The sequence below is a fragment of the Sander vitreus genome, chromosome 6 (genome assembly GCF_031162955.1).
Source record: "Sander vitreus isolate 19-12246 chromosome 6, sanVit1, whole genome shotgun sequence".
Taxonomy (NCBI): Eukaryota; Metazoa; Chordata; class Actinopteri; order Perciformes; family Percidae; genus Sander; species Sander vitreus.
In genome coordinates this window covers 33,267,563-33,294,846 of record NC_135860.1, presented here as the reverse complement: position 1 = coordinate 33,294,846, position 27,284 = coordinate 33,267,563, and the positions used below count along the sequence as shown (strand labels likewise).

Here is a 27,284-nt window from a genome sequence, read left to right as displayed (position 1 = left end):
CAGTCAACTCTGGTTGAGCCCCTGATTTGAAAGGGGGCTGTGCCTAATGTTTATTCTGGCAACATGTTGGCTGAAATGTTGGTGACATTCTCATGTATACAAACACACATGTAAAAACAAAAGGGCAATATCGAGGTCAGCTAAAATAATTGAGGTCATATACGATACTTAACGTAATTAATTATTTATTATCGTAACAGGCCTAATATTTATAGTCCTCTCCATATGAACTGGAAGCAGCACATGGGCACAAACAGTAAGGGTGTAAATGTTCTCACCTGATTGTAGTCATCAAGAAACTGGTGTCTATACTGTTCTGGTTCTGTAGAACTTGGGTTTGATAAGTGGTCAGTAGCACCCGGCAGTCGCTATGAAAAATAAAATACATTTATGTGGACACTAAGACAAATCGTTTAAGTGAATGAGAGTTGAATGAAAAGTAACAGTTTTGTAATGGCTCACTAATCCTGGTAGGTGTAAGAGAAACAGTTGGTACAGTAGAATGTGTTTCAAAGGGGAGAAGAGTCTTACTGTTGCAGGAATCTCCTGGCCCTCCACTCTGCCTCTCTGCATAGCAGGAGGCACCAGTTTATTGAAATACAGCTCCAGCTCATCATCAGGCAGGTTGTTTGAGTCAATGTCGTCATCTGGAAATCAAACAAATGTTCACAACATGTCTGAAGATTTGACATGTCTTTTCTGCAATTCAAATAAAGGATGTATGAACCTGTGATATCGCTGTTCATGCTGTCCACAGACATGAGCTTCTCATTTGCCAGGAAGCTTGAGTTACTGCCACTGAAATGGTCACTGTCCACTCCCTCACTCTGCACACTGTCCTCCTCAGCTGTAGCTGGTAAGGGCTGAGTCTGTATGAATTGCCCAGGAAAAGAAAACATATTTGCCCATTGTTTAAAAGACAAAATTGCAACCTATATTTGAAAATAGGATTTAACTTGTTTTTCTTCGTGGATATGTTTTTAATTATATGAAGTAGCCTTAAAATGGGTCAAATGGCTTTCTCTTGTTGATATGCACATGTAAAAAGGTCCACATTTTATGAGCCAGAATGAACTGTATTATTACCTATATGACCAGGGTTGAGTCTATAAATTACTGAAAAAGAGCCATCACAGATAAAAAGTACAACTGCCAACCAACTGGTCAAGGGCTATTGGTACCTGTGCATCTGTACCATCTTTATGTCCAAACTGGGCAAACGTCAGAAGCCCTGTTGACAGATCTGTCAGAAGAGACAGGAAAAATAAACGTACATTAGTAGAATTTAAAGAAAATGGATCTTTTAATAAGAATAATTTCATATATACACACACATATATATACATATATATACACACACATATATATATACATATATATATACATATATATATACACACACATATATATATACATATATATATACACACACATATATATATATATATATATATATATATATACATACACACACACACATCAGAAAGCGCAACCATATGTCCATATACAGTACATCCATGCACTATTAGGTGAAGCCAACTCATTTTTTCCTATCAAGAAAAGTATAATCACTGATTCGAAGGATGGCCAGTATTGGCACAGTGGTATACCGATAAAGCTTGACAGGTGCAACAGCATTTACCTGTTCCAAGTTCTGTAGGCCGGCCGTGGACTGAGCCCATCTGTGTGGGAGGAAGCCCCAGCATGGAGCCTTGGTTTTGAAATGTGCTCTCATCCAAATGAATCTTCACCAGCATGTCTGAAAGACGGTGGGCTGCAATGAAGTCATCCGCATTGTCCCTGTAATGGATGTTAATAAGGACCACATAAACATTACATGGAAAAAGAAGGGGGAATATAAATCACTATAGACAGACATTATGAATGTCCATCTCTATATAGTAATACATACTGCATAAAAAATTTTTTTTTTATTAAAATAAGGCTGTCATTATTATTTGTTTATTTGACAGGGAAAATGCACAGCTTCTTAGCAGTACCCGAGTTAGTGATAAGCTTAATTTAATCAGTAGTCTCTGGGCAGGAAACGGAGAAAAACATCTTGGTCAGAAGGAAAACCTAAAACTGAAGTATAATTATACTACATCATACTTTTAGTATTAGTGATTGTAAATGAATTTCTCTCTGCCAAATGTACATAACTGTAAAAGTATTTAGTGAAATAATTCAACCTACGTCTCACACACACACACCAGGTGTATTGTGCATTTAACTTGTTTTTCTTCACTGTTATTCTGAAGCAACTGGGATGGAAAGAGACTTCGTTTTATGAAAAATATATTCAAAAAGGTGAAAGAAAGAAATAAAAAACTTAAATTAAGCAAAATACAGGGTTTTTAATTACAGGAGTTGAGCATTAAAATGGGTCAAATGGCTCTCTTGTTGATATACACATTCAAAAAGGGCTCTTTCAATTGCTCTGTATGTCTGGCAGATATTGCAGAATTGACAATAAAGTTGACTTGTATTGGTGGGTACCTAATGAACGTGACATGTCAAATTTAGTGCAGTTTGGACATATGTTCATTACTAATAAACAGTGGATAAAATTAAGCAACCGCACAATAAAAGTAAAAAAATAAATAAAAATATTTTATTTATATATATATATATATATATATATATATATATATATATATATATATATATATATATATATATATATATATATATATATATATATATATATATATATATATGCGCTGTCAATCGATAAAAAAAAAAAATGCTACATCTATCTATCTTCGGTGTGTTCCAAGGCACTTTTTGGACCTCGGGGAGCCGACTGATCAGTCTGACTGCCTCTTCTGCCGACGGGCAGCCGTCGGGTTGGTGTGTCAGGGGCTTAACAACAACCACATGCTGATAGTGGCATTGACAAGGCATACGCCTGAGTAGTGTAGTACATATTAATATCAGCTGCATTTGAGCATTAAATATTCAAATATTTGTATATTTTAAAAAAAAAGGAAATTCGAATGGTATTATAAGGAAGATAGACAGCTCAGCGTGCACCTCTGAATTTTTTTAACTACGCGCGCTGCACTTTCAGTTCAACAAGGTCGGCTGGGAAGAGCAGGTTTATCTGTACAAACATCTGTAGGATTCTTCATGACCACAGTGAGTCAAACAGCCTTAATATGTGCTCACAGAGAGACACCACACTGGGAAAAGAAGAAACATTTTGCTGTTGGCACATCGGTGTAACATGGATGCGTTTACTACGGTTGCCAGGCAGCCTGCTTCCCTTTACGTCCGGTCTCTTCTTCTCTACTACTTCTTGCTTACCGGTATTTACAGATTATTTAGTTTGTTCGCCCTCTGGTGTTTCGGAGAATACTGCAACGAACAACGCGTTGAGCATAAACCTTTCCGTGCATGCTCGTAACGCGCACACCATCTACGGCGGCCCGTGCACGGTGTTGCACTCGAGTATACCAGACGCTTTAAACTACATGTATACTTACAAGTCATCTTTGAAGCTAAGGGCAAACTTGTGCTGTTCTCTAACAGATGACTGTGAGTTGGCCTGCTGCAGCTCTCTGCCCTCCAGATATGATGCTTCAACAGGATCTCCTCTGTAAGCAAGAGAACATAGAACTGCTTTAACAAAACAACTTGATTGTTAATACACTAAACAACTCTACATCATGGTTAGTGCTCCAAAAAATACATTTAGCAGCTGAATATTTAATCAGTATGAACATTCTCTGCGCTGTTTATTTTTGTGGAAAATTTCAGAAACCAAAAAGGGCTGCAGCAACTTCTTATCAACAAATATCCCAATGTAGTTCTATATTTGGCAGACATGTCTCAATGTGTCATAATGCATTTTTTTGTCAAATTTGGTGCAGTTTGGACATAAATTTAATATTAATAAACAGTGTGCATATTAATACTTCCTATTTGAAGTAGCAACTAAATTATACAATTACTACAAACACAAAGCTCCAAAACAGGAATTGGAATTATTTCAGCATCCATTCTTAGTCACACTGGTCAAATAGCTTGTGTGATGATTCAGAGAATGATGCATGTAAGCGTTTCCACAAGAAGTCACATCTGTCCAAAGCAGAAGCATGCTCCCTCCCACCTGTTGTCAGACCCAGGTTTAATTTTAGCCACTGTAGAGGCAGCCACTGGAAGTCCTGGGCCTGAACCCAATGTCACATTCTCCAGTGTGGCACGGCCACTGGTGCTGTCCAAAGACTTGCAAAGGAAACTGGGAAAGGCTTCATCTTCCAACTTGTAAAAACTATCTGCCATGTTTCGGAATGGAGCAAGGCGACAGCCAAATGTGGCTTGACTTCAGGTAAAGACCATCTGTAATGTATAGGAAAAATGAATAAGGGAAATAAAAAGGGAAGGTTAGTATTACTTTAAAAACTCGAAACTTAGCTTGTGCAAACTGTACAGTGCAGTGGCACGGATGTCTATTAAGAAATGACCATCTTGTTGATACCACCTTACATACAACTGTGAAAACCAGTCACAAAAAGTAAAGTTATTTGTTCGCAAACAACGTTACTTTTGTTCTGAATACTTCCATGCACGCGCGGCTAACGTTATACAGTTTGTTACAGTTTCAGCTATCTACCAAACGAATTGAGAGCAATTAACTAGCATATTAGCTAACTTAGCTAACTTTTAACGCTAACGTTAGCTAGTATAACGTTACTTGCTAAAAACAAGTGGGTTTGTCAAAATCAAAAGCACGCCCCGCATTTGAGCTAACGTTAACTAGCGTTCCTCCACTATCTCATGGATGTAATATCGTCGTTTATCAAGTTAGCTAGAGAGAACTGTTGTAAGAATACAAGTAACAGACAACATTGAAAATGTAACTAGTAAAAACTGCTTGCTACTCTAAGCAAAATCCCTACTTAAGACTGGTCCATTTCAGCAAGATAATTTGTTAAATCATAACGTTAACGTTAGTTGGACTTCAACTCACATTCAATAACGTTACTCCCGAAGAGGGGCCGAGAGACCACGGTTCTTCTCCAACTCCAGCGTTTGTTAGACACGTTGCAAGGTGTAGCTAGTTAAGTTCCAAAAATAACTTCCCAAACAGTTAAGTTTTTCATTATTTCTTAAAAGTGGGAACAAACAAACAAACAAACAAACAAACAAACAAACCGTACAACAATTCGGAGTACCAAGCAAGCAGCGCCCAGAAACCACAGGAAGCCCGCGCGAGAGTCATGTCATGTGGGCGGGACTTAACTAATTTAATCGGCTTTGATTGGACAGCAAAACTAAGACGGAGGAAATTGTCAATCATGATAGGATGGGATTCATGTCATTCTGTTGGACTTGGACACTTGGGACCGTTTGGAAAATAGCCCACATTGTGTCAATTTCCTTATAAAATGAATGAAAGAAGGGGGGAAACCTATTTTTAGACTCCAGCCATAATGTAATGGCAATAAAAAATACTACAGAAATCAGTTATTTTAAAATAGGCTCCTCAGTTACGCAAAGCATTGTTTCTATCATTCACAAGGAAATAATTGCATATATGTACAGTATGATAGTTACTGGCCAAGTGTGGAGTTTGTTTTATCAAGTGTTCTGCAAAGCAGCTGCGAGAATGGCTTAGTTAGCAGACAGCTGCATCCTATGCATTCCAGTTTTTGAAAGGGCATCTATGAGTGATCCATGAAATGAAATGTTATCCTCCCTATCAAAAGAAAGGACATCCCGTTTCTAATTTTAGAGTAAAACCAGGAGATGAAATACCTCATATTCATCCATAATCTGTTCCTTAACTGTCTGATCCCCACAGTGAAATCTCTTGTATCCGCCCTCAGAAGCCAGGTTCAGCAACAACTCAATAGAAGTGGAATTGATAGGGATCAGTTACTTGCTCAGAGACACTTCAGCAGGGCAAATCAGACCTGAAACGAGAACTGAATCTGTTCCGTAAAATAGGCCACAACCAGTCAAAGAACCCTAACGTTTTAGAATAGATTAACTGTGATTTTCAACTCAACATTTGAAAATACAGTGGGTGAAGAATTATCATGTGCTCATTCCATAGGAGTTCCACATGGTAGTCAGTCATTCATGAATAAACGCCGTCAGTGTGTTTGTGTGTGTAAAGCAAAAATAACATTCTTTTAATATCTTGGGGTATTTGGACTTCCACCATGTGCAATTTTGAACCATCCATGAGCGCTGAATGGTAACATTCCCTCTGCAGGTACCAATAGCTGAGGTCTTCAGTGTCCAGAAATATTTACCGGCCGACACAGACGATGTTTCATGACCCCAAAAGCAAAACAATGCATGTGCTTTTTACTGCACACATTCCATAAACTTAAAAAACACTAGAATACAAAACTAAATATGGGAAATGTTTAGTTTATTATTCACAGACTAACACTTACTTTAGACTATTTAAATGGTATCAAAATGGCTTTACTGGACATATAACGTAAATTTCAGAAAATCGTCATAACATCTTCTAATACCTTTTCACGCACAGGAAAAAGAACAAAACATTAGAAAACAGACAAATCTCAAAGGGTCTTTATTAGAAATGAATGGCACTTGTGTGGTTCATGCCCATCCCCCTTCTTATTTGAGCTAAAACACCCACACAAAAAAAAAAAAAATCACTGTCCTTCAGCCTCTGGTAAGGGCAGCAGTGCTCTAGAGGAGAGTCTGTAGGGAAGAGCTTGTTGAGGCTGAATGGGCTCAGCATCACAGTGCTCTATGAGAGAGGAGGGAGGCAGCAGGTGACCATACCTGGTCCCCGCTCTGGGAGGATCCAGGGGCGGAAAGAAATACCTGAAGCAACAAAAAAATGGATGAAGACGAAGATGACAAAACCATGGACAGGGAGAAGACAATGACAATGGAATACAGTGGGGAAACATCAAAAGGAAGTAGAAATGAGATGATAGAAAGAAAGGATGCATGTGTGCTCTAGAAACCAAAAAGAGAGGAAAATGGCTTACAGAGTAGTGATAGAGGTTTATTTTTTAAAGGTGTATGTGCAATGTTATTAAAAGAGTTGAACCCCTGGCAAACAACATGTTGGAATCAAAACAAAGTATAAGCTGTGAAGAACAGAACCATGCAGTTTTCATCCCAACACAGAGCCCTTAAACAGTAATACCTAAGTATTGAGCAAGCACATGACACACACTTCAAATGCCTTAACACAAGGGCAAATGGTAGCTGTTGCACAGGACACATTAGTAATTTGCAGGATGCTGGTATATCTTTGGAGAGGTCAGTTGCCGCAGGGGAGGGGCAAAGGGAGCTCTCTTGCCAATCCTGCATGCAACAAGCAGTACAATACCACATTACTTCAACAACCCCAATTCTCACTCATTTTTCTAAAAAGAAAATTTGGAACGCAAGAAAACCTGTGCAAAATAATTTTACAAAATCAAATGTGTTTTGTAAAATAACTTTGGTTGCAGAGTTAATATAAAGGAATGCCATACAGTACACATATCTTGTGTTACTCAGGTTAAAAAGGTGACTTAAGAGTTCAGTCAAAAACTACAAAAATGGTTTTGTTAAGCAACTACAAGGACTTTTAAATGAATGTAATACTGATGCCTCTATATGACCTACATAAGCACACAAGACCATCAGTGAGAAGATGCTTAATGCCCGTCATAGGTTCCAATTCCCTGCTAAATCAGACCAAACTATTTATGGCAAGGAGACCGGAAGAGACTATGTTTAGATAATTTCATTTTTTGACGTTATGTTTTGTGGTTATGGCTGATACTGGTGCAGTATCAGCAAAGAGGAAAAGAGAAGAATTGACCGAAGAACAAAAAAAAACAAAAGCTAAAAGGAAACGGTGATAGAGCACTGGCAAAAACACAAGTCAACCTTGATCAGTTATTATACAGATGGAGAGAATTGTGGGATTTTAAAAGATTTAAAACCAATCCTGATTTGACGCATAACAACATAACAGTTTATGTTGGCCTTGCTACCGAGCTATATTCTGCTGTTGGCTTATTATTATGAAAACATAACATTACTAAGGAATGTTGATAACTTTAGCTTTATCAACAAAATTAACATTACCGAGCAACCAAATCTGTTAGTTATAGGCTTACATGTAACCGAGGTGTATGAACAGTACTAAAACAAAGTCTACTTTGTGTCACTATCTCATATTACAGTTATTAATCTTAAATAGCCACAAATAGATGCATAACCTCATCGCTATGCATCCTGCAAACAGCTGTAAAAAAATAAATAAATAATAGTATTAACTCGCTTCCAAAACAAATGTTCCCGCTACCAAGATGTTTACAACAGGAGGCAGTAGTGCTCATGGAAACACTACTGCTTTTGTCCACAGGGGCCAGCAAAATCAACACAAAATGGAAGTTCCTTGTAGTAGCTTTAAGTTAGAGGTTATTTAGTTGAACATAAATGCAGCCACATACCAACTCACAGAACCAGCGTTAGCACAAACACGGTTTGTCCACTAGCCTTTTTAACCTGTTTCATATAACATCAAACGTTAATAGCTGCTCATTTACAATCCAAATTTTAAAGCAAGCCTATGTAACGTTTGCTAAACAGCGACCACTGTGGCTACAAGCGACAATTACAGGAGACAAGACATAGTGTACTAGCCTGGGAAAACCCTGACGAACTTCTGGCCGAGAGCGATTCAAGCCCATTTCCAACTTTTCCAAATCGAGGCACCAATCACAACCGTTGAGGCGGGCTTTACACGATGACGATAGCGCAGCGACGGCAAGTAGCTTTTTGTTTACATTCAACATGACGGCCACCGAAGCGCAGCAACCCGTTGATGTCACCCGGATCGTTGCTCTGATTGGTTGAAGGACTATCCAATTGCGCCCAGAGGCATTTGAGCGGCGTCTGTTGGTGACGCCCCCTTTAGAAATGGGCTCTGAATGAAGGTTCCCCAGACCCGTCTGGTGTCAACCAGGCTAATAGTAGAGTAACTCTAGCAGAGAAGTTAGCCACTGGTAGCTACTGGTCATACCAGAGCAAGTAAGGCTGGAGCAACAAAACAAGAGTTGAGAAAGGCTGAGTTTTATTGCTTATAAATTCATCATTTCATGAAAGAAAGATTGTTTCATCTCTTATTTCAAAAGTTACATAGTCTCGCTTTAAAGCCCTAATTGTCAGTGGCTGTATTCATACCCATACTGCATGTGTTTATTCTATTTTTTTTTTATGTTATTACAGGTGGTTAATAAGGTTTGTTCAAGCTGTCCTGCTCTGCAAAGAGTTTGGCAATACTTGCTTAAGGTTACATTCAAAATTGAAAAGTGAAATGAAGAGGAAAAACTACTAAGCTTTGATTTAATTGCTCGTCTAAAAATGAAAATAGTCACAACAATGTTGGATGTTGAGAAGTAGTAGACTGAAGCTAATCAAATTTCTTAATGTTTACAACATATTACCTAACCACACAATGGGTTTGCTGTATATCACGATAAAATGATTTGAAATAATCGTAACAAATTAAATTTATATGAACAGGTTTATTTTACTATTTATACCAAGAATATGGTCAGCCCTAACACTGACAATGCAAAGTGGAAACATGAAACTACTCTTGTACTCTGTAAAAATCAAGAGGAAATTGCTTATTATAAAAAAAAGCACCACAACACATCCAACTCCACAGCGTTGATGCCAACAACTTGTATGCTGGAAGCCAAGCTCTTTGTATGAGTGCAACATTTGGTCAGTGTGGGCCCAGGAAGTTTGTCAGTGAGCAGCTGCAGTCCCAGTCAGTGTGAGGCATAAGGAGTTGTCAGTTCTGACTGGAACCGGGCTGGGCTGGGTGAGTGGTGTCAGACGCACCACACCACCTACCTTCCTGCAGACATCCCGTTAAGGGCATTCTGGGAGGTCTGAACAGAGGAGCCAACAATGGTGCTCATGGCTGTGGGCTGACCAGATGAGCCGGTGAGTGGGCTTCCGTCTCCTTTCAGGATGCCTGTGCACTTCCAGTTGTCCATGTAGTTAGCTGCACAGGGACGCAAGGGGGTAATGTCAGTGCTCACGCTGTTTGTAACATGATCAACAAATGACTCAAAGTCCATCTTTTCCTACACATCTTAGCAAAGTGTAAACTATCATAGGTTATCATTTTAATTTCCTTCTGTCCGTATTTCTCAACTCAGCTTTTTATTCAGCCCCGATACCGAATCCCGATCCGATAGTTATAGTTGCTCAGATAATAGAGCTGCACACCGTTTTGTTTACAAAAATAACTAAGTAAACAAAGTAAACTGACTGATGCCAACATTGACATTCACTGAAATTTAAAAACAAGCCGGAGGAGCAGTCATCAACATAAGCTAACAATAACCTCCCACCTTTCCAGAGGCGCACACAGCCATCATCGCCGGAAGAGGCTAGCAGGGTGCTGGTGATGTTCCAGCTCACACGCCACACCTGGGAGTTATGGTTGTCAAACTGAGCAACAATCTGCACCTCCAACTTGGTGGGTCCCGTAGAGGTGCTCTCCTTTCTGTCAGATGTATCCAAGTTACAGAAAATCTATTCACACAGTGGTAGCTTCTTGTTTCTGTCATTTATAACTGGCACATGAAATCATTAAAATGTGAAACGCTAAATTGCAGTGACACTACTAATTTGCGTGTTACGAGTTCTTCATGTAACTGTTAAAAATAGAGAGGGGGAGAAAAAAAAAAAAAAAAGGAATTAGTCACCTCATGGGAACAAGCTTAAAGATTCGGACATCTTTCGTTGCAATGGCGAGCACGTGGAAAGATCTCCCCAGGTTTGGAGCAAATGCAATGTCATGGACTGCATCAGTGACGGTCATCAGCGTCTCTGCTTTAGCATATTTCCTTGATAAAAATGGTTAAAACAAACAATTGTTAAAAACGTCTTTCAACTACTTGGAATTTTGTAAACGTTTATTGTTGTAGCTTTGTCGAACTACTTTCAAAATGAGAGAAGCAACTGTGAACTACATCTGTAATAGTGCGAATGTCAGGGGGTAACTTGTTCCAGAGTCTTGGGGCAGCAACTGTGTTTTCAAAAAGGTAACTGGTCCAGTAGAACACGTGTAAACGCTGTAACCGGCAGCCACAGACCGGGCTGCAATGTAACCCTACCAAACGCACATCGTCAATTTTGTCTACTATAAAGTGTTTTTTTTTTTTCCACTGACAGGCTCAGATTAATATTCTAGAAGTCCGACAACATTATGGAAAGGATCCCAACAGAGATGGACCATTTTAAAACCTCTCTGGGCGTTTTCACACCTACCTCATTTGGTCCGGACCTTCAGACTTTTCAGTTTGATCCGAACCAAAACTACAGGTGTGAAACCTCCCCCGGACCACGGTCCGGATCAAAAGACCACATTTTGGTCCAATAAAAAGTGGTCGTCTCGGTCCGGACCAAACTGAACCATGGTCCGGTTCGTTTATAGTGTGAAAGCATTTTTTGGATGGTTCGGACTTTCGGACCAAATACAGGAAGCTCTGGCAGGCTCTTGTCATGTTACAAGACCGGGGAAGCTCCTTTAAGGAATAGCTCGGTGCTTAGTGTGTAGGCTACATGAGAGAGAGACGGTGTCAGCGCTCAGAGCAGACAGCTGTCGGCTGTCAGAGCTGAGAATACATCAGCAGTTTAGTTGTTAAGTGGTAGTAAATGTACAGTGTAGGTTTCCGTTTGTCTCTAAATAAATGCTCCAGGAAGAAAGTTCCCGTGTCTCGCTTCTTAACATCACAACAAAACAGAAAGAGCCGCGGCAGTAGGGGGGAGCGGCAGTCAGTTGAAAAAACTCCGACACAGAGAGAGGAGACGAGATGACAGGAAAGCCCGTCTACAAACCAATCAGTTACTACGTTAATAGTTTTATTTTGTTTCTGTCATCTTTGAATATAAAGTTACCCTTTAACTTAATATTTCCGACCATCTGACATGGATTATTAACAACCCTTCTAAAAAAAAAAACTAAAAAAAACACCGGCTTCATCAAAATAAAGTCACAACATTTGTATTGGTATTTTGATAAAAGAGTGACATACACAACACTTCAGGAACACCTACCTTGTATTTTCATTATACTCATAGATCTGAACTTTCCCACCATACGTCACATTACTGTCATCGCTCCCCACTGCAAACATCGGCGGGTGGGCTCGAGAGCTGGGGGGGAAAGGAAAACACAAGATTACACTGAGCTAGAGCTGCAAAGATTAATCAGTTGGTTGGCAACTATTAAATTAATCGCCAACTATTTTGATAATCGATTAATTGGATTGAAAAATTCTGAATCCAGCCTCTTAGATGTGAATATTTTCTCCTCTGTGACAGTCAACTAAATATCTTTACATTGTGGACAAAACACTGACATTTTTCACAATTTTCTGACATTTTATAGACCAAACAACTAATGGATTCATCGAGAAAATAATCAACAAATGAATCGACAATGAAAACAATCGTTAGTAGCAGCCCTAGACTAAGCCTTTTTACAGTCAAACAGTCATTTTAAAAGGAAATGTGCTACTTTGGGTCCGATTCAGGCCTCTGTCTGTCTGTAGTCCGCTCAATATCTGATTGCTTAAAAAGGTCACAAGTAATAGCCTATCAGCACTACTGAAGGCTACTTTGGACAGACGGGCAAAGACGCAAATTTTAGGCAGCAGATATTGCTGAAGTTGCAATAAACATAATAATCCTCGACGCTGAATCTGCAACCAGAGATGTGACCCATGATCAAATTATAACAATTTATAAGAGTGAGGATACAACAATTTCATCTACCACACGTATATCACGCAGACCTGCCGATGCCCATTTGACCTGCTTTCATATGAGTCAAAGGAATGGAAACTCTGAATGAATGAAAACAATCTAAAATCATTTAATATAATAATATATTTTTATGTATAATATTCCTATGTTGTTGGGTTTAGTGAAATGACAGTACCTCAAATACTTTACATTCTTTTATGCAGCCTAATTTATTACATACCATTAACATTACTCTCATATCTGACCTACTGTATTATCATAAAGTAACACCTTTAAATATACAGAAGGTGCATAAATGCAATGGACTAAATAATAGGAACACCTGTCAACTGCAGCCTCCAAAATAATCAAACCGTTGAATCAACACCTCTCTAAAACGGTTTGAACATTATAACGTTTATGAAGGCAGGACTGTTGTATTAAGGCCGATTTATGCTTCTGCGATAAATCGGCGCCGTGGCTACGTACATAGGTACGTGGAGAGACCGACCCTACGCCGTAGCCTGACGTCACCGCTCTAAAAATGTAACTACACGTTGCTGCGACACACGTTGCTGCGACACATGTCGCTCGGGGAGACACTTTTTTTCTCTCACTGTGACTCTAGAGTCGGTTCAACACATCCATTACGTTTATTTTTATAATGCGTTCCATTCACCTCGGAACTCGGAAGCCGAAGCTGGGAAATACGTCGAGTTGAATGTGTTCCTTCTACAAGTCAGATTTTCATTAGCTCTAGCTAGGTTAGCTATTGTTAGCAATGCCAGTTTATATCAACGCATCACGCGGTTTTTTCTCACTAAAAACAGCTTAGCAACATGTCCACAGATAGAAGTTGGACAGCACTGCGTGTACGACTGATTTAGTGAGACACAATTAAGACAGAAGTGCTAATAACTGCATGTTACTACAGCTTTCACTACTGCTGATGCGTGGGGCAGCCATGTTGGATTTTTAGCTCGGGGTACTCTGTGGTTGCCTGGGTTCCGAGCTCGGATATCCGAGGTCAGGGGGCGCGTTTTCTCACAATTGACTGCAAATGTTCTTGATTCTTTTATAAAACATCAGAAAACAGTGAAAATTGCTTCTCACAATTTCTTAAAGCCTAAGGCGACATGTGAATGTCTTGTTTTGGCCAACCGACAGCCCAAAACACAGGGATGTTCATTTTGTCGTAATGTTGAGAAAATAAAAATAGCAAATTCTCAATTTGAGAATCTGGGCCCATCAAATGCCTGTCGTCCCCCCCTGCAATTGATGGTAAAACTGTGGTCTAACCTCGACGGGTTCCAAGAGATACAGCTGCAGCTGAGCTTGGAGGAGATCTCGTGCTGCAGGGACCACTGACTCAGGTTCATCACATCAGGAGCCTCGTAGATCCTCACTACTCCGTCCGCAGAGCAGGTGGTCAACATCAGGCCCATGTGTTTAGGGGCAAACTTCACATCAGTCACTGAGGTTCTACTGTCCACTAGAGTGGTTCTCTTTATCTAAAACAGAACACCATGAAATAATTGGATCAGATCAGAAGGCTGTAGAAAAAGTGACCATCTGCAGTGAGTTTTGAAGAAACTAACCCAGTGGCTCAGTCCTCTCTGCTTGTCGTTGGACTCCCCTACAATCTCTTCCCAGACGGCAGCTGTCCTGTCGAAGGAGCAGGAGGCCAGAACCTGCCCGAATTCTGGATGAGCCCAGGTCACTCTCCACACCGATCCACTGTGTGTCTGCACATTAGAGAAAAAAAGCTTTTGTCAAAACAATAAACCCAAACACTAGTTTAAGTCAGATTTCAAGCTGTATCCATATCAGTGAACGTATGAATCCACAAAAGACACAGAGTAGGCTAACACTTAAATAAATTAGTAAATGCAGTAAAGCAAAGTAAGCTGGCTGATAAATTATTATTTTACCAGGAAAGTCTCTACAGTTACAATGTGTATCAAGCTGCTGTGGCTTACCTTCCAGCTGGCTGTGCAGTGCCACTCTCCATTCTCACTTTTGTCCCAAACCTGAGAGAAAAGGTGACATGAAACAATGATAAGACATATTGCTGAAATGAAAAGTATCTGTGTGACGTTACACACTTGTGAAGCTGGCAACATAGGACACTCAATAATATTCCTGAATGTGATAACGTTAAGATCTTCACTTTGATGTCTCGAATTGGTTTACAACTCAAGTTGTAGCACCTCTTAAATAACAGGTGTAAGTTAGTACTATACATGCAGGCGGCATTTCAAATGCATTTTGTTGCTATTCGCCAACTCTGCTACACAGCTTAACGTTACCTACAGCTACCCTAGCTTGTATGCTAACGTGGCAGGCACCATGGCTAGTTAACTAGCTACATTTATTAAGGTAAAGCTGCCTTCGATAATCAGAATCATACCGTTTATAAAGAGTCTATGGTCAGAATAAGTAGCAGATTTGTTATTACCTAACATTACGTCTATTAGGGAGCTAAGGGTGTTGATAATGCGGGTGGTGTTAACAAGCTAGCTGTGACAGCTAACGCTAACATTAGCAAACTGATGAATAACGTTACTTCATGTTAATTTGCGTTACCTTGACACTTTGGTCACTGGAGCAAGTTGCCATCCTCCGGCCGTGAAAATCATACGACACATCGTGAATCAGATCTTTATGATCTGCTGCGATACTACGCGCTACAAACATGATTACAACTAGCCACAATATACCTGCAACAATAACGTTAGCTAGCTAGCTAGCTAGCTAAACTGGTTGCCTAGCAGGCCTGTCATGTGTCTACTTGTGGGTGTGTATTTGGCGGGTCCTCAGTGTGTGTGCACCGGAGTTGACCTAAAATAATAATAATTTGACCACAGCGGGGCGCATTTAAACCAATTTTAGGTAAATCATATTTGCAAGCTACTTTATGATACCGTGCATGTTGAAACTTGTCATATCGAACCGAAAAGCAACCAGAATATAATTTGAAAAAATGTGAAAATAGTTTATAGAAATTAATTAACTCTGTAATAGGCTATCTTTGCTCAACTGCCATCCTCCGGTCACCGGGGTTGCCAGGTTCGGTAGAATATTTACCGTTACATTTATAACGCTACTTTTAACACTTTTAGACTAGAGGAGTGTGGCAACAATGTTTTTAACATGTTTATTTTGTATTGTATGCTACCTTATTTGTTATTATTGTCTTGCCTTCTGTATAATGTGGGAAAACATTTTTTAAATAGTTAAATAATTATAGTTTTGGTTAGGTTAGCTAAACTAACTAGGTTTCAAAATTCAAATTCCCTTTACTGCAAGGGTCAATGTTGATATATGTCGATATGTATAATAAAACATCTGCACAGCAATATGTGACTCGAGTTATCTTTTTGGTAGGTTGACAAAAACGTATGACAAAACACGTAACTGGCAACCCAAGTCAGTCAGCGTGCAGGCGTGCATGCCGTATTGTGCCGGAGCAGCAGACTCCCCGCAGGGATCCCCAGGGTTACACATACTGCTGTTTAGATGGCTGACAGAAAGGAGTAACTTAGTGAACGGTGCCGCAAACGCTCTGTGATCATCCAGCAATTGTCTCAGGGCATTAATTACGATATAATGGAGCAAGAATTTGAAGACATTGATTCGTCTGGGAAATGGCAAAACCTTTACAATGTAAGTCGAGACATTGGGCCTCTCGTGTTTCTATGACGATCGGTTGCTAACTTACTTAGCTAGCAAATTTGATAGCTAGCCCGTTAGACACCTTTCCCAGTATTTAGTTACTTTTAGTCTTCTATGCGACTTATTGTGTTAACTTATAGACCTCATCAGATTGTGTAGAGGTTATGTATAGTACTATGCACATAGGGAATACGAATGAGAAACTAGCAATCCGCGCTAGTAGTCGCTGACGTGACTTCCGTAGCGAGAAAGCTTCTAACGTTAGCTAACGTGCAGCGGCAGTCTTCATAGTTGAGCTCAGTTAGCTAATGCTGGATGACGCTTGCAGACGTCAGCTGCAGTTTCTGAGAACTCATCAGGACTTCCAGAGAAAAGCACATGTGTTTCACCACCAGCTGTCAATGAGAGCCCAGCATTTGGTATATAATAATTCTGTTCCGGTTTAACTTCGGGTATGACCCTGTAACATGTAAGCTACTAACCGGAGGATAACATGTCGGCTTATTAAGAGATGTTGTGACGCTAACAGAGAAACATTCAGTCAAACTTAAATAGCAATGTTACACCATAAACATTCATTTAGATTTGAAATTGTGTCATAGTAGATAGCTATAGCTAGAAAATGTCCCGGGCTTGTAAAGTGAAACTATATTTTGCAGTTGATAGAGCTATCATTTCAAAATAATCTTTTGCTTTTACTGAGACCTAAGTAAAGTAAAAGGCTACAGCTATTCAGAGTGTAATTATTATATCATTAGAAGTGGAAATGGTTTTTCTCATGTTTACTTAAAAGTTGAAACTATTCTGGTGCCTGCCAAAGTCTACTTCTATTTTTTGTGTTGCCTTTATCTGTAGATAGTTCTAGTATATGTCACTCAAAAAGAAAGAGATAGCAAACTTATTGTCCATCAGAGGCTTGTGGAGATCATCTTTGTCCGCACCACATACACACAATGAAAACTATATGCAGTAAAAAAAGAACTTCACTCGACAACGCAATACAGTGATTTGACAGATGACGATCAGAACAAAGCAGAGCAGTGTATGTCAGTTATAGTTATATAGTATACAGTTTCAGTAAATCTAGCACAAAATGCATACTGTGTTAAATACCTTTTATCTCTTTGCATGGTATTTACATTAATGTTGTCAGTATTACTGGCCACCACTTTAGTCACGCTGGAGGTGCAGTGTTTCCTCCATGTTGATTTTGTAGTGGCGGCCCACCATGGCAAAATGTCTGCCATCACGGTATCAGAAATAGGGCTGTACGGTGGGTCCGTTCTAAGTATAGGTTGTTCGGACAACACACTAAGGTGTGTTATACCTATGCACCAGCTTGTCTCCCAGTGCGTCTTCCATCATGGTGATTCTTAATCAACATAATGCTATACTCCTAACTTCCTACTTGTCTTTGTCTTCAACAGGAGATCCGTAACCAAGCCAGTGACTATCCTTACAAGGTGGCAAAACTTCCAGTGAATCGGAATTTGAACCGCTACAGAGATGTCAGCCCATGTGAGTCTCATGACAAATAAGGTTGTTGGTTAAAATTTGTATTATTGTGAATGACATCTTTGTGATTTGTAATTGCTCTATGGTCTCTCGTCTGGTTTCAGATGATCACAGTCGGGTAAAACTAGAAAACTCCGAAAATGACTACATCAATGCAAGTTTAGTCATGGTGGAAGAAGCCCAAAGAGCTTACATCCTTTCTCAGGTACGGCGTAGTACAAGCAATGTCTGAGTATATGTTGAATAAATCTGTGGACCATCAGTGCATCTCATGTCGCTTAAATTGCATCCCAGGCTCCTTCACTTGCCTCCCTTCCTCGCGTCTTAGAGGAACTCGTGCGAGGAGATGAAACGAGCAAATGTGTTTTAGAGGGATGAGACATCCTTTCCTCAAAAGTGTCCGTGAATTTGTCAGCTGTTTGGGCGGAGTTAGCAACGGCTTTCAGCTGCACGGTGTCCGGGAAGGCTGCTCTCGTGTTTCCTTGGCTATAGCTCCCTCGATGATCCCTCCTCGAAGCTTGGTCCTCGGGGGTACAAATAAGGGCTTTGAGACGGTCTTCACGGAGGAGGGACAGAACAGCTTCCGGTTCAGCCGAGGACCGAGGAGCTATTAAATAAGGGGCATGGGATGTACCCGACTTGAAGAAGAATGTGGAGGATTTCACTTTTGTTTTGTGTGCTTTTGATAATGAGTGGATTTGTTTCTATGTACTGTACATTTCTTTCTTTTGCTTCCACAGGGGCCATTGAGGAATACCTGTGGTCATTTCTGGCTGATGATTTGGGAGCAGTGTTCCAAAGCTGTTATAATGCTCAACAGAATCATTGAAAAGGGATCTGTGAGTACACTTCAGCACCTGCTGATCATTTTATTTGCTTGCTGACAGTTTCAAGGTGTCATATCTTTATAGTAATAGCTGTAGCACTTTGCATACATTGCCTATGTTAGTTTGTCTGTCATTTGTAGTGGTATTGCTGCTGTGGTATAGCTTTCTCAAGGGTCCTGAGCAATACACCTGCCATGACATAGCCTAGTTGGTTCACACACCCAAATTGCAGCTACTTATGGTCAGAAACACTGGTGAAATGTACTCTCGTTCATGGGAAAAAACACAGAGAGCAGACTTTACCATTGGGTAACTCTCTGGGAGTCCAACTAAAGTGGCCCTGAACAGCTATAGATTCATTATGACGTTTGGAGATGAAAAATCTTGAATTATGTTACTGTTCTAACTCATTGTACCCTGAAATAACTTACAAAAAGAACTCACAAAATATGTAACTCAACTGTATACTGTGTACTTCTATATTAGAGTAAAACATTGTACTACTACATTTACTTGACAGAGAAATGTTACTGGTTGCAGATTCAACAATTAAAATATGATGCATAATTATTCATTACTCAACTAACCAGCATTATATCAGAGTTGAAAGATCTTAAACAGATGTTAAAGTGACTATATGTAACTTTTTAAAGCGCCCATATTATGCTCATTTTCAGGTTCATAATTGTATTTTAAGGTTGTACCAGAATAGGTTTACATGGTTTAATTTTCAAAAATCACCATATTTGTGTTGTACTGCACAGCTCTCTCTCACTGCTGCAGATCCTCTTTTCAGCTGGTCTCTGTTTTAGCTACAGAGTGAGACCTCTTTTCTTCTTCTTCTTCTGTACTATCTTTGATTGCACTCGCACATGTGCAGTAGCTCAGATGTAGATCATGTCAGCTAGCTAGCTCCATAGACAGTAAAAGAAAGGCTGTTTCTACAACTTCGGTCAGTTACAAGGCAGGATTAGCTGGACCCTTCTAAATGAGGGCGCACATGTAAGTAGTTCTTTTGTAGATTATGGTGAACTTGTATGTGTTGTAGCAGTGCTTTGCTATTGAGAACGAGGTAGCATGCTAGCGTTAGCGTTAGCATGCTAACACTAACGCTACGAGCTAACGGTTGCGGTCAGCCAGCTCGTTTCGGCTTGTGACGTCACAAGCCGTGTCGATTTTGAACAGCTCACCTAGAGACTGAAGGCAGGACACATTCAGAAACTGTATCTCACTCAAAACAGCATGGATGGATTTTTTTCAAAGTTTGCATGCGTGTGGAAGCACCAGAGACAAAAAAGAACACCCCAAATCCCAGAAAAGGTGTTTTTTTCATAATATGGGCACTTTAATGTTTCTGACAATTGTCTTAAATGACCTGTAACAGCTAACGAGACTAACAGTGAAAAGAACGCTATTTTTATATAGTTTTTATTAATGCCTCTGCCCTGGTCCGATGTTTCCCGTGATGTCACATCATTATTTGCGGCAGGTAGACGGAGCTACAGTCACACATTCTGAAGGGTCACAGATTTCTTTGTAACACTGGAAAAAGCCTGTGTTAGTGTAGCCAGCCAAGTAATATTTGCCAATATTAATAATAATAATATGCCAGCCAATTGTATTTTAATGTTATTTTAGAAGTTATCTGTTGTAGTTATGGCTGATACTGGGCCAGGACCATCACAGAAAGAAGGAAATTAAAGGAAGAACAATTAAAAGCTAAAAGGGAAAGAGAAAATAAAAGACAACGGGCAATAATAATAATAACAATGGTCAGGCTTTCAACAGATGGAGACAATTATGGGATTGTAAATGATTCAAAACCCAGAATTGGCCCTCAGTTATGTAAAATGTCTATTTCATTCATAAAATAACTTTACAGTGTGTGATGTGGTTGTACATCAGAAGCCGACAGTAGGGGAGAGCGGCAGTCGGTAGGGGAGAGCGGCAGTCGGTAGGGGAGAGCGGTAGGGGAGAGCGGTAGGGGAGAGCGGCAGTCGGTAGGGGAGCGCGGCAGTCGGTAGAGGAGAGCGCGGCAGTCCGTAGGGGAGAGCGGCAGTCAGTGGGAGAGAGCAGCAGTCAGTAGGGGAGAGCAACAGTCAGATGAAAAAACACAGAGAGAGGACGGGGAAGCCCGTCTACAAACCAATCAATTCTAAGTATCTGGAGACACAGCTCACATATGTGATGACGGCAGGATGTAGTTTTGTCACGTAGAGATCTTTAGTGCGCTTGCATCACTGCATGTGAAACCAAAACTTAACGGATCAAAACTAGAGATGAGCCAATACCGATACCAATATCGGTATTAAATGCAAGACTACTGTGCGATTTAATTTGTTTTACAATTAATACGTAAAAGTCACTTGCTTTGACATAACTGCCGCGGTTATAAAGTAGATGGATTTTTTCTCTAAACCAATCACAATCGTCATGGGTGGCACTTAACGCCGGACGGAGCCACGGTAACTGCTAAATAGTCTCGTGAAGGAACTTGTTTTGGTGGAACGTGTACGTTCAAAAGTAGTTTTAGTCGTGCGAGAGAAAACTCAGATTGGACAGATAGTCTAGCTAGCTGTCTGGATTTACCCTGCAGAGATCTGAGGAGCAGTTAACCATAGTCCTCACAAATCCACCAGAGGTTAGAACGCCAACACAAAGGAAGAGGAAGGTAACGGGACATCCGGCCGAAAATGGGGACATGTGGTGGAATTTCCTGTGGCACCGGAGCAATCCCGGAAGTGGAGTGTCGTGGATATAGACTAGTCACCTTGTAACCCTGGGGGCTTGAAGGCAAGAGCTGGTCTCAGTGAGCTATTGTATCGTGATAAAACCTGTGATTTAAACCCCTAGAAACAATCTGCCGAGTCCTATACAGCATAGTATCGCAGTTAGGCATGGGCCGGTATGATAACCTTCAGCAAAAATATCACGGTTTCATGGTATTACGGTATTGCAATGACAGCTATTTTTTGAAATGTCTGGGTAAAAAGCAACAACATTTTTTTCCATTGAACACAATGTATTTCATTTTAAAACACACTACACACTGGCAGGGAGAGGGATTTCTAAAGTGCACTGTCTAGAAGACAGACTAAGAAACCGCTCATACTGCAGGAACGGTATGACAGAATTTCATTTTTGAAACTGTGACTTTTACAAACCTCGGTATACCTTGAAACCGGTAACCGGCCCATGCCTAATCACAGTACTATTGACTATAATGGCCCTAAGGAACATAATGCAAAGTGTTGTTTGTAAACAGCGCATCACTTTACATTGGTAATGGTATTTCTTGATTAAAGATGGATGCCCTGAATTCAAGGAACCTTTTACAAATGAAGTCTGTGAACACCCAGTGATGGATCTTCAATCAATGTCCTTTTATCCAGCCTGGGAGCATGTGGCTTCCTATCCAAGACTAAGTTAATTCATTTTTGTCTTAACAGGAAAAGTGTGCACAGTACTGGCCCACCACAGAGGAGCTACAGATGTCTTTCACAGACGCAGGGTTTGTTGTCAGATTACTTTCAGAGGAGGACCAATCCTATTACACGATCCGAGTGCTAGAACTGCAAAACACAATGGTGAGCATGAGAGGCAGACTATTGGATAATAACTTTTAGTAGTGCAATTTTAGAGATGGTATTTTGTGAGGTGTAAACTGCGTTGTGTCTAGTTCAGTTCTTTCCCTCGCTTTGCTTGTGTTACTTCATCCACACTTTATTGTCAGGGCAGCTACTGGCTCTGAACATTTCTTAACTTGTATTGAGGGTTAGTAACTATTTTAAAGCCCGGCATCTAAATCTAAATGTATGGCGATGATAAATGCTGTGATTTCATGGGTTGTGTGATGTTTTCCTAGTGACAAATCAGCCCAGCCCAATCATGGCCGACATCACATGTTTTCTGTTGTAGACGGGGGAGTCGAGGGAGATCTACCACTTTCACTACACCACATGGCCTGACTTTGGTGTCCCAGAATCTCCAGCCTCCTTCCTCAACTTCCTCTTCAAGGTTCGGGAGTCTGGTTCGTTGGGACCGGAGCACGGACCCGCTGTGGTGCACTGCAGCGCTGGGATTGGCCGCTCAGGGACCCTCGCCTTGGTGGACACCTGCCTGGTCCTGGTGAGAACAGGGAGGGGGAATGTTACCAAATGCAGTCAACGTAACGAAAATGTCGGCTAATGTTTAAGTTGAAAACAAAGAGTTAAGACATTACTCAAGAGATTCAAGCTTTAGCAATAGAGTAAGATGAGATTGTTGTACCTACTTAGTGATAGCTGCAAAGGGAGAAGTTGGGGCATGCTGGTATTATACCTAAATGCATAGGTCATTTTTCACTGGTTTATGCATTGGAAATAAAAAGTGAATCTGTGAATACCTGGGAAATTTGGAGCTGCTCTGCTACGCAGAAAGCAGCACCATGGAGGGAAGCCAAACACCGTATCTGCACACACTGCCCACAAAGTCTTATCAGCTAAATGTAGTTGCTTATTTATGAAATATTGGAAATGTGGTCTCAAACTGTTTTTTTAAATGAAACCATCAAACCAGTTTAGAGGGGAAATGTTTCTTTCGTGGAACTACTAACAACTCTAGGCATCTGAAATGTGACAAGCTGAGTTTATTAGTATTAAACTCTTAATGAATAACAACCAAAGATAGTTTTGTTTGTTTTTTACTTTGACTTTTGCTTATTTATTTAGTAATGAAAGTGTAATGTAATAGATACATACAGAAGATTTGAAGCCATGTTTTTAATGGCCCTGACACACCAACCCGATAATCGTCCGTCTGACAGTCTGGCGTGGTCGTGACTCGAGTCTGTTCGGTGTGTTCCGTGCCATCGTCCGTCCGAGGGACGGCGGCCTTCACTTTGTCCGACCAGACTTGCTGGGTAGGAGGGCGGGCAGTCAGACTCACTCCACCAATCTGATTGGTGGAGTGCTAACCCGGAAATAACGAGCGGGATGAGTGACTGAACGCCTACTGCTGGGCCTATTTCTCGCTTAAAATGTTTTCAGAAACACGTTTCGATGAACTATCTTCGTAAAATATGAGATCATATTCTGAATGAGCCGCCATTATGCTCGGTTGTAAAATCCGGGAGCAGCCAGACCCTGGGCGACAATACAGATTAGCGCCGCCTGCTGTTATGGAGACAAATTACGTCTCGCGCACACGCAGAACGTATGCTCAAGTCAGCGTCTCTTTGGTGTTGTTGATTGTGTCTCGGTATCATGATCCCTGTAAAAAACCCAAGCAGGAGCCCTGAACCCAAGCTGGAAACCCTGAACTTCTCATTACCATACATAATTACAAACGTAAGCCTAACTGCAGAGCCTTTTTATCTGTATTCTAAACATGTAAATCTGTTTTGCAGATGGACAGGAGGAGGAACCCATCATCTGTGGACATACAGAAGGTGCTACTGGACATGAGGGAATACCGCATGGGGCTGATCCAGACCCCTGACCAGCTCCGCTTCTCCTACATGGCTGTCATCGAGGGAGCCAAGCTCATCCTGACAGACAAGTCAACAGCCCAGGTAGCTCAGTCATACCCCTTTGACATCAATGGCTCAGTCAGGGTTATTCTCAGGTTGACTGTGTGTTTGAATGGGGTAACCCTCCTCGATCTACTCGGCTTTGCAACCCAGGTGGGCAGGTGGGTTGGATCAGGGTAGGACTAGGGTCGATTCAATGTGAATTGCGCACGACCAGGGTCGCTAACAGCCGGGGCGGGACAAACTATGTGATTGGTGGGAAAGGAGAGTGGGGCAGTCTGCTGCACACTTTGATAAAACAACAACACAGATTTTGTGTCACTGCGCTTCATGCTGGGTTTTCACAGGCAGCTTAATCATCTGTTAAGTGTTTGATGGTTATTTATTTGTGCTTTAGAACTTAATCACTGCAAAAATAAGCTTTATTTCTCTCTCTACTGTACAATGACAATTTGAAGTAGCTACAAAACATAGTCACGTTAAATAGTAGTCCAACAGTTGGTTTTAACACCTGATGCGACCCGTACAAGGTACGCATAAAAACCACAGCTGCAGCCGGCATTGAGAGACGGCGGCGGCGGCGTCCCGCTGCAGAGACACTCTGCTCGCCCTGTTCACTTAACAGTGACAGGTAAACTGTATTTTCACTATGGTGGTTCAACTTTTCAATCAACCGAACACAGTGAAAGACCACTTACAGGAATACTGAATATAATGATATTCCATTAGGCTATATTTAATATTTTGAATTGTTACCTGCCACCACAATTTTGCTATTCCTTGACATAAATAAAGACGTCTTCACCATAAATTGGTGCCTGAAAATATATCAGAATGCAGGAAATGAAGTCTTTGACGCTCAAAATTTCGACATTGACATCGATGGACATCGAGGTGTCCTGTCAACAGTTTTACAGACATCTCTTTTAAAATAGTGGTCCATGGGGGAAATGTATTTTGGCCACGAGTGTCCACTGGGAAGAACTGGCTGCAAGGCTGAGCAGCGGCTCCCTATAATGTTCTTATAGTACAGTGTACAGGGATATGATTTTGCGGATTAATCAGCAATTCCGGATTTTCCGACCAATTGATAAATTAATTTCTTTTAATCCTTTATTTTGTGTGTGGGGGTGTGTGTGTGTGTGTGTGTGTGTGTGTGTGTGTGTGTGTGATTCTAACTTACTTTTTCTTGTGCGTTGCCTCTCTGTGTCTCGTCCCCTGTAGCAAAACAAGCAGAGAGTGATGTCCAGAGCTGCATTGGAGCCAGATCTGCCCCCTCCACCCCCTCCACCTAGACCTCACCTGAACGACAGCAGGCCCAACGGTCAGCCAGGACCCTGTCTGGAGCCACAGGCTGCCTCAGGAGACCACCTGCTGGCACGAGACCACCTGCCGGCAGAAGAGACAGACAGCCAAGACCACAACATGGCAGAGAACTCGGGGTAGTAAGTAACAGCTCAGGACTTCTTCAAGTGAATTCATTCAGGTTCATTTTGAAGAAAGGACACAGTTAGGGATGCAATGATTGTAGATTATGTTGGTACGATTAGCACACACTGCTACACATAGCGTGCAGTCAGTTAACACTCGGTGTAGCGGAGCCTTCACGATTAATAAACTGTGACAACCACTAAAGCGCGGTTAATGGTGAAATCGGTTAACCGCTGCATCCCTAGACACAGTTATAGAAAATTGAAAATGCTGCATTTGCTTTGAAGTCCACAGTGTAAACCAGTTTCCAAGCTCAGTTGAATGCGTTTGTTTCCATCTATACAGTAAAATGTCACCTTTTTAGACCTCCATAATTCTTCGATTCTCTGGCACATCAGTGGCACGTGTGTGAGATTGATGGCATTTCCACACTTTTGCTTATTTCAGTGTCAGAAAGCGACACCGTGAGGAGAGGATTGCCAGCACCTCACAGAAGGTCCAGCAGATGAAACAGAGACTGACCGACTCGGAGAGGAAACGAGACAACTGGCTGTATTGGAGACCCATTCTGCTCAACGTTGGTGCAGGGGCAGCTGTGGCTGTCGGCCTGCTGGTGTGCTGGATGTACTCCCAGTGAAACACTTTGGGTCACTTAAAACTGACTCCTATTTTGCACCGGTACCTGGCATTAGGTACTTCTCTAAGTAGATGTAGGTATTTATTTCTTAAGGTCAAAATGCGGGAGCGCTAGATCAAATGATTGTGTGTATATTTTTCATGTAAGATCTTAACAAAAATAGAAACATCTCAGGATCTTGGTGCCAGCACGATGATTTCATTTCCTTTCCTTTTTGTCACTGTTGATGAATGTACTGTACCATAGCAAATGAAAGAAAACGTACTAAAGGTGCAGTACAAAGCAAAAAAATAATTCTGACAAGTTGTTTTTTTTTGCATTCTTTATTTGTAGTGGTGAGATGTGTGTTGGTCATCTGTGGACACATTTTGCATTTCAAAATGAAGTTTTGAAAGTGTCAACTCTCCATCCTACCATAGATATGTAGAAAGACTTCAAAGTCTAGAGGTCAGCTATGTGAGTTTTTGTTTTTCTGTAATGAAATGTGCATGCATGCCTTTAGAGGTTTTCCGGAGCACCACTTGTTCTTCCATTCACGTTTAGCAGTGGCATCCCAATACGGCCAGATATATATTTTTGTGTGACTGGACACTTTATGGGGGAGCTGCCTTGCTGATGTTTTTAACTTTGCTAGAATGTTAACATTTTATTTTCTGTTATATGAGCACCTTTTTTTCCATAGGTTTTGGTTTGTCACATGGATTATACAAGCTGACAGGTCCCTCTCCGCTTAGTGCGTGTATTTACCCACTGGATGGGTTCATGTGTGTATGTTCAGGTTATTCCACTGTTTATTTTTGAGGAAACCAAAGCAAAGCTGTCCATTTTTTGGAAAGTAACAGCCAGGCAAGCTATTAAATTAAATTGTGGAATGTATTTTCCGTTGTATCTCTGACATGACTGACAACTGCATTATAAA

At 40.9% G+C, this 27,284-nt stretch overlaps 3 protein-coding genes across 3 annotated transcripts in view; 1 reads left to right on the top strand and 2 right to left on the bottom strand.

Annotated features, from left to right (window-relative positions):
* The window catches only part of cep192 (centrosomal protein 192), a 71,730-nt gene extending 66,592 nt beyond the window's left edge, over positions 1-5,138 (bottom strand). The window contains exons 1-8 of the mRNA XM_078253818.1: positions 4,976-5,138; positions 4,115-4,344; positions 3,489-3,599; positions 1,643-1,800; positions 1,182-1,243; positions 728-869; positions 532-647; positions 279-368 (exon numbers count right to left, since the gene is read on the bottom strand). Of these exons, the coding sequence (XP_078109944.1) occupies positions 279-368; positions 532-647; positions 728-869; positions 1,182-1,243; positions 1,643-1,800; positions 3,489-3,599; positions 4,115-4,287 (852 nt within the window). The 5' untranslated portion in view covers positions 4,288-4,344; positions 4,976-5,138. The remainder of the gene's footprint in view (positions 1-278; positions 369-531; positions 648-727; positions 870-1,181; positions 1,244-1,642; positions 1,801-3,488; positions 3,600-4,114; positions 4,345-4,975) is intronic.
* A 1,233-nt stretch (positions 5,139-6,371) lies between these two features.
* On the bottom strand, positions 6,372-15,596 carry seh1l (SEH1-like (S. cerevisiae)). Its single transcript, XM_078253814.1, has 9 exons — positions 15,358-15,596; positions 14,751-14,801; positions 14,370-14,516; positions 14,071-14,282; positions 12,082-12,180; positions 10,728-10,868; positions 10,371-10,525; positions 9,865-10,018; positions 6,372-6,816 (listed from the first exon to the last, which is right to left on the bottom strand). Exons 1-9 carry the CDS (start codon positions 15,466-15,468, stop codon positions 6,642-6,644), a joined length of 1,245 nt encoding a protein of 414 aa, XP_078109940.1. The 5' UTR covers positions 15,469-15,596; the 3' UTR covers positions 6,372-6,641.
* Positions 15,597-16,212: 616 nt separating this feature from the next.
* On the top strand, positions 16,213-26,439 carry ptpn2a (protein tyrosine phosphatase non-receptor type 2a). Its single transcript, XM_078253813.1, has 9 exons — positions 16,213-16,437; positions 17,874-17,964; positions 18,066-18,166; positions 18,702-18,800; positions 22,238-22,375; positions 22,707-22,916; positions 24,175-24,339; positions 25,522-25,742; positions 26,176-26,439. Exons 1-9 carry the CDS (start codon positions 16,381-16,383, stop codon positions 26,363-26,365), a joined length of 1,272 nt encoding a protein of 423 aa, XP_078109939.1. The 5' UTR covers positions 16,213-16,380; the 3' UTR covers positions 26,366-26,439.
* The last annotated feature ends 845 nt before the right edge of the window (positions 26,440-27,284 follow it).